At 32.3% G+C, this 8,748-nt stretch overlaps 1 protein-coding gene across 1 annotated transcript; it reads left to right on the forward strand.

The window, feature by feature from the left end:
- Window positions 1-591: 591 nt before the first annotated feature.
- Window positions 592-4,323, forward strand: LOC139953355 (uncharacterized). The gene has a single exon (XM_071952863.1). It carries the CDS (start codon window positions 592-594, stop codon window positions 4,321-4,323), a length of 3,732 nt encoding a protein of 1,243 aa, XP_071808964.1.
- Window positions 4,324-8,748: the final 4,425 nt, after the last annotated feature.

Raw genomic sequence — 8,748 nt, forward strand, 5'->3', positions numbered from 1 at the left:
AATAATAATAATAATAATAATAATAATAATAATAATAATAATAATAATAATAATAATAATAATAATAATAATAATAATAATAATAATAATAATAATAATAATAATAATAATAATAATAATAATAATAATAATAATAATAATAATAATAATAATAATAATAATAATAATAATAATAATAATAATAATAATAATAATAATAATAATAATAATAATAATAATAATAATAAGATTTGGCCAGTAAACAGGGCGAACATCGTGCTCCGTAATTTTGACATAAAATTTGGAGATCCCCTGAACAGAAAATCACCAAGTTTGGAGTAAGTACAATTCGTGTGACATAGACAGCACTGGGAAAGTAAGGAACTACTACGACATCAACTTTCTGCAAAACGGAGGTGAGAAAAGTAGTTTTTCATCGATAAATATACACTACAAATTTAAATTCGGTGGTGCATCTTTGTTCGGTGCGGGAAAACACAACGCCCGCGCCTTTAACGCATCGCCTTAGAACTCCCATAACGACGCAGAAGCAAAGATCTACGCACAACGATTTGTAGTGTTGCCTTTGTTGACGTAACTTACAAAATAATAATGAGCGCAGAAGTTCAACCCCCTTCGCCCATGTCACGGCGGACCAGGCAACGCATGTTTGGCAACCCAGCTATACCAATCACCGAAAGAGCCCTGCCGACAGCTAGTAACAATACGCCACTCCAACTTGCCAGATCAACAAACCGCATCGGTCGTCACGCGGGTCAACGTGGACCACGATCTCCAGTGAGGAACCAGATTGGGATCGAAAAGTATGCTGCTGGAACAAGCTCTACCCACCAAGTACTAGAGGAACCCCATGCAGAGGACGCACCTCAAAATGGCCCCCTATGTGCAACCACTGGAAACCCGAAAAAAGTCACAAGAAACAAATGGTCCCGGGAAGAGTATAAAGATGTTATGGAAGCATTCTACACCGCTTCTCTAAACCCGACTGAGACATCAACAACCAAAGCCGCCTACAATATCTGGCGAAAAAAACACCCAGCAGATCGACTGAATCTAGATGCTAACAAACTCTCCAACGTTAGACGTGACATTGTATCCAAACAACGTCTAACAGAAATGGAACTTGAAAACATCAGAGTACAGATAAGGGTGAGCATCATCAACCACAACGATATAGTTAGTGACAATCCAGATGAGATAGCTACCGCTGCTGAGGAAACAGAACCAACAGGAAATGCCACTGTTGACCCCCCATTGACACAACACCAAACAGAGACTACCCAAGAAGGAGACAATGTAAAGTTAAACGAAATGATAAACAACATAAAGCAGAAATTTGAAACACTGAAGGAAACGTCTCTCAAACAACGACCACGAATCCCCAAAATAAAGAAAAACCTATCCATAGAAGTCCTTAGACTCGCCAATGAAGCCATCCAAAATATCACAGGTGAGATGACGAGACCTTTGAACATAACAGAGATAAACCAACTCATACATGCAGCCGCCTCAACCATTGCAGACACAGTGGAAGAGAAACCTAGGCAAGAACGGAAGCGGAAGAGAAGGAAGCCTGTTTGGAAGGAGAACATAGAGAAGGAGATTAAGAAACTACGTGGACAACTATCACTCCTGAGTGAAGTTGAACGGAATTCCAACATCAAAGACAGGAAAAGAAAACATCTGGAACGAAAATTTAAAATCAAATGTAAGGAAGACATATCAACTGCCAAAGAAATACTCAAACAACGGATCCAAGCAAAGGCACATAGACTCAGAAGATTTGAAAAAAGGAGCAAGTTCTTTTGGCAAAACAAGATCTTTAAAGAAGATGCAAAGAAATTATACCGTGAGCTTAGCAATAAGAAGATAGATGTCACCGAGCCACCCACTATAGAAGAAGTTGAGGAGTTTTGGAGTAAGATCCTTGAAAACAACAAAATGCACAACGTCCGAGCTACCTGGATCCAACAGCAACAGGACCAATACACAGATGTAACGAGCCAAGAATGGTCAGATATAAACACCATTGAGACCACTGCAGCTATCAATAAAACCAATAACTGGAAGGCACCGGGATTAGACGGAATTGCGAATTTCTGGATCAAAAACTTGCCTAGCATCCACGAAGATCTTGCATTGGCCTACAACGACATAGTCAAACACCCAGAGAAATGCCCGGAATGGCTGACACGAGGAACTACATTCCTGCTTCCAAAGTCGGAAGAGACTCGGAACCCTAAGAACTATAGACCAATCACCTGCCTGCCCACAATGTACAAAATCCTCACCTCCATCCTAACAGAGAGGACGTATAGCTTCCTTGATGAAAACAACTTGCTACCAGTAGAACAGAAAGGGTGTAGGAAAGGAAGCTATGGCTGCAAAGACCAGCTACTGATCAACAAAACCGTAATGGAAGAAGCCAAATTTAAGAAAAAAAACTTATCAACAGCGTGGATTGACTACAAGAAGGCATTTGATAGTGTACCTCATTCCTGGATAAGAAAATGCCTTGAAATCTACAAAATATGTCCAACTACTGTCAACTTCATCACAGCAAGCATGATGAACTGGAAAACCACCTTGAATCTCCACCATGCAGAAGGGTCGTTAACATCAAGACCGATTAACATTAGATGCGGGATTTTCCAAGGAGATTCACTATCACCACTACTTTTCTGTTTAGCGCTAGCACCACTTAGCAACCTGCTGAACAACAGTAGTTACGGATACACATCCGAAAATGGCAAACTTAACCATCTTGTCTACATGGATGACCTCAAGACATTTTCCAAGGATGACAACCAGCAAAAGGGTCTGCTCACCATTGTGAAGACCTTCAGTGACGACATCAGGATGGAGTTCGGACTCGATAAGTGTGCCAAAGCCACATTCATAAGGGGAAAACTCACCAAAACAACAGACCTAGACATTGACACTGTCACTAAAATCAAGGAGATGGACCAAGAGGGTACATACAAATACCTTGGAATAAATGAAGGTAACGGCATACAACACTCAGCCATGAAGGAGAAGGTCCGGAAAGAGTATTATAGAAGAGTGCGGATGATACTGAAGAGTGAACTTAATGCAGCCAACCGATTTGAAGCTATCAACACCATTGCAATACCTGTAGTATCGTACAGTTTCAATATCATCAACTGGAAACTGTCGGAGATTAAGAGGATGGATGCAAAGACACGAAAAATAATGACCATGAACAGGATGCACCATCCAAAAGCAGACATTGACAGGATGTACCTGCCAAGATCAACTGGAGGACGTGGCCTGATCCAGCTTGAACTGACCTTCAAAACCTCCACAATCGGTCTAGATGCTTATCTGACGAAAACTAATGACCCACTCCTCCAAATAGTGAAACAACATGATGACAAGAAAAAGCTCTACTCCATCAAAAAAGAAGCAGTAAAATTCAAAAGAGAACTTGACTACTCAGAAATCACACCATCAGATAATGAAGCAACAACTATCTATACAAAGCGAGTAAAGAAGACAGCAAAAACCAAGGGTCATGAACAACTACAGAAAACCTGGGAAGACAAGGTAATGCACGGGAAGTATCCAAAAAGGACGAAAGAAGCAGATGTTGACCAACTGAAGACACACCAATGGCTTAAAAACACCGGGCTGAAAGCAGAGACGGAGGGCCTTATCATTGCCGCCCAAGACCAGAGTCTCGCCACCAGATCATTTCACCATCGCATCATCAAAGATGGAATAGACCCACAATGTAGGATATGCGGAAAATATGAAGAAACCGTAGACCATATTATCTCTGGATGTCCAGAGCTGGCGAAGACGGAGTTTATTCATCGACACAATAAGACAGCGGCGTACCTTCACTGGAAAATTTGCAGGCATTACAACATAGAGACGACAGGGGAGTGGTACAAACATCAGCCGACAACGGTCACAGAGAATGATGTAGTCACCATCCTCTGGGACATGCCAATCCATACTGACAAAGAGATTAAAGCCAACAGACCCGACATCATCATCAAGGACAAGAAAGACCAGAGGTGTATACTAATTGATGTGTCAATACCTTCCGAACGAAACACCTCAATTAAAGTTGCCGAGAAGCTGTCTAAATACAAAGACCTTGAGATCGAGATTAGCAGAATGTGGAGTATGAAGACCGAGACAATCCCAGTGGTCATCGGAGCTCTGGGACTAGTAAAGAAAGGACTGGAGAAATTCATTGAACGTATCCCTGGCAGCATAAGCATCAACTTAGTCCAGAAGATTGCACTCCTCGGCACAGCTCACATACTACGTAGAATTCTGTCCATTAAATAACATCACCCCTTTAGCGCCTCAGATCCATAGTCTGGATCCGGCTCTGTAGGATGTATCGTAGATAGCATAAAATAAACTTCTTCATAATAATAATAATAATAATAATAATAATAATAATAATAATAATAATAATAATAATAATAATAATAATAATAATAATAATAATAATAATAATAATAATAATAATAATAATAATAATAATAATAATAATAATAATAATAATAATAATAATAATAATAATAATAATAATAATAATAATAATAATAATAATAATAATAATAATAATAATAATAATAATAATAATAATAATAATAATAATAATAATAATAATAATAATAATAATAATAATAATAATAATAATAATAATAATAATAATAATAATAATAATAATAATAATAATAATAATAATAATAATAATAATAATAATAATAATAATAATAATAATAATAATAATAATAATAATAATAATAATAATAATAATAATAATAATAATAATAATAATAATAATAATAATAATAATAATAATAATAATAATAATAATAATAATAATAATAATAATAATAATAATAATAATAATAATAATAATAATAATAATAATAATAATAATAATAATAATAATAATAATAATAATAATAATAATAATAATAATAATAATAATAATAATAATAATAATAATAATAATAATAATAATAATAATAATAATAATAATAATAATAATAATAATAATAATAATAATAATAATAATAATAATAATAATAATAATAATAATAATAATAATAATAATAATAATAATAATAATAATAATAATAATACTAATAATAATAATAATAATAATAATAATAATAATAATAATAATAATAATAATAATAATAATAATAATAATAATAATAATAATAATAATAATAATAATAATAATAATAATAATAATAATAATAATAATAATAATAATAATAATAATAATAATAATAATAATAATAATAATAATAATAATAATAATAATAATAATAATAATAATAATAATAATAATAATAATAATAATAATAATAATAATAATAATAATAATAATAATAATAATAATAATAATAATAATAATAATAATAATAATAATAATAATAATAATAATAATAATAATAATAATAATAATAATAATAATAATAATAATAATAATAATAATAATAATAATAATAATAATAATAATAATAATAATAATAATAATAATAATAATAATAATAATAATAATAATAATAATAATAATAATAATAATAATAATAATAATAATAATAATAATAATAATAATAATAATAATAATAATAATAATAATAATAATAATAATAATAATAATAATAATAATAATAATAATAATAATAATAATAATAATAATAATAATAATAATAATAATAATAATAATAATAATAATAATAATAATAATAATAATAATAATAATAATAATAATAATAATAATAATAATAATAATAATAATAATAATAATAATAATAATAATAATAATAATAATAATAATAATAATAATAATAATAATAATAATAATAATAATAATAATAATAATAATAATAATAATAATAATAATAATAATAATAATAATAATAATAATAATAATAATAATAATAATAATAATAATAATAATAATAATAATAATAATAATAATAATAATAATAATAATAATAATAATAATAATAATAATAATAATAATAATAATAATAATAATAATAATAATAATAATAATAATAATAATAATAATAATAATAATAATAATAATAATAATAATAATAATAATAATGGATTATTGCGCGCTTCTCCAGAAAACCGATCAAGACGCCTACACAAAAAGAACACTTGTGAAATAATTTTGGGGGAACAAAGATATATTGGCCAGAGTGGGATTGGAGCTGGAGGACGATGGTTCAAATCCCGCTCTGGTCAATTTGTTTGTCTTCGACACCAAGTTAAAAGTTACTGAATTACAATACAACAAAAAAGTATAGGCATACAATACTAATCATTGATCACTGGTCCTGCAAGCCCTCGTCTGAACATCAACAACAACAATATTCAAAAGAAACACAATGACAAAACAACTGGTAACGAACAAACTAGTAAATGTCAAATACTTGAAAATAACAAATGATTTTAAGTACACAAATACCAACTATAATAGATCATTACTTTTCTGTTTTTACTTATACACCGAATTGTGTCAGCACTGTGATTTTTTTTTTTTTTTTAATATATTTATTTTTTAAGATATCTCTGAAAATCCGTAGCAATTATGTTCACATCATACAGAAATACCAAAGATTATAGAGCGCCGCAAGATGCGGAACTCGGGCTGAAATGTGAAATCCCACTGGATGCCATTTCGGCAAGTAACTCTTTTGATACAACAATAGATCAGTGCAATTCAGTGCAGACAATGACCATTCCTATCAATGGGAAACAAAACCTTCACTTGCTGAAATGGCGCCCATGCGTATTTCACATTCCAACAAAAGATAAAGCTTCAGTTCCGCATGTTGCGCCTTGCGGCGCTCTATATAATCTTTGGAAATACACACTCTGAAAAAAGTTGTCGTGGTAACGCTCCAAACTGATATACTATAACTTGTATGTAGCCACGTTACTTCAAAGTGAGTTTTGTTTCGCTTCATACTATCGGCAGCTGCTGTAGGCTAAATATAACCAAAAGTTGTATTTGGCATTACGTCTATAAAGAAGGATACACAAAACGTACACCTCCCCTCAACACAACCGTTATTTTGTTTGGAGAAACATTTAACAGAAATGCGTTGAGTGTTTTTAAATAATAAACAAATATCAAATATAAATCAATACATAAAACACACACAATTCATTACATATTTGCCTATAATACAGGCTCACGAATTGATATGTACTTTTAAGGTAATTAAATCAAGCTAAGCATTAAAGGCAGTGGACACTATTGGTAATTGTCAAAGCCTAGCCTTCACAGTTGGTGTATTTCAACATATGCATACAATAACAAAATTGAGCTCAATCGGTCATCTAACTTGCGAGATAATAATGAAAGAAAAACACCCTTGTCACACGAAGTTGTGTGTGTTTAGATGGTTGATTTCGAGACCTCAAGTTCTAAATCTGAGGTCTCGAAATCAAATTCATGTGAAATTACTTCTTTCTCAAAAACTATGGCACTTCAGAGGGTGCCGTTTCTCACAATGTTTTATACCATCAACCTCTCCCCATAACTCGTTACCAAGAAAGGTTTTATGCTAATAATTATTTAGAGTAATTACCAATAGTGTCCACTGCCTTTAAAGAGCCAGTTACAGTAACTAAACTGCGCCAATAAAGTATCTAAACACTTACAAATTGTCAGATATATCGGAACCTGAAATAGTATGCCAAAAAATAATTATTCATTTCGAGTCACCGTTAATTTCTGCACATTTTGACACATCTTGTGTTGCGCTACGATGTTGTTTAGTGGATTTATGGACACTTGAGTGGCTTAAGGTCGAATTTCAAAAGTTGTAAAAGCCCCTATTCAAGCTAAATCGTTGTATTGTGACGAGTAAGATCAGCGTTTCTTTTGCCCACCTTTTATAAACGATTTTTTTTGTCGCTTGTTTGATAAATCGGTTGTGATGAACATCAGCAATAATTGTCAGTAACCAAGCAAAGGGGTCAAAGATGGGAGGCATACAACAATCTGGGTTAAGAGCCAGAATCCCTGATTATGATGAGATAGGGAAAGGTGGTTCAAGACAACAGGAAAGATGGCTCAAATGATCAAACAGGAAAGAGGACGGATCGTTGGTTTGATAGAAGCCGGTATGTCGATGCGAGCTGCAGCTCATGGTTACAACGTCACCAGCGACGGTCAGTAAATGATAAAATGACTACCAAGCTCAGGGAAATGGGGACGATCTGTCAAGGAGTGGCCGTCCGAGGGTGACTTCTGCAGCAGAAGAAAGTGCATAAAGCCTTACACCACTCTCGAGGGATTGCGACGCTTCCTGATCAGGAAATGGCAGGGGATTGACCAGGTACAGATCAGAGGTCTCATTGGGAGTATGAGAAGACGACTCCTTGGCGTTCAGGACAGTGATGGAGGACACACTAAGAACTGAGGATAGGATATCAGCAGTTTTAGAGTTATAGACACGGTCAATAAATTTCATGGTCAAGTAAACGAAACGAGTTTGTGTCTTTTGTCTTGATTTTGTCTGTGTGTGGTGCTTGTGCGAGTTCCCTTCTGGAATTGGGGTGAATAGAGGCTTTTGCAACTTTTGAAATTCGACCTTAAGCCACTCAAGTGCCCATAAATCCACCCAACAACATCGTAGCGCAACTAAAGATGTGTCAAAATGTGCATAAGTTAACGGTGAATAGAAATGAATAATTATTTTGTTGTATACTATTTCAGGT

This window comes from Asterias amurensis, chromosome 21 (genome assembly GCF_032118995.1).
Source record: "Asterias amurensis chromosome 21, ASM3211899v1".
NCBI classification, from domain to species: Eukaryota; Metazoa; Echinodermata; class Asteroidea; order Forcipulatida; family Asteriidae; genus Asterias; species Asterias amurensis.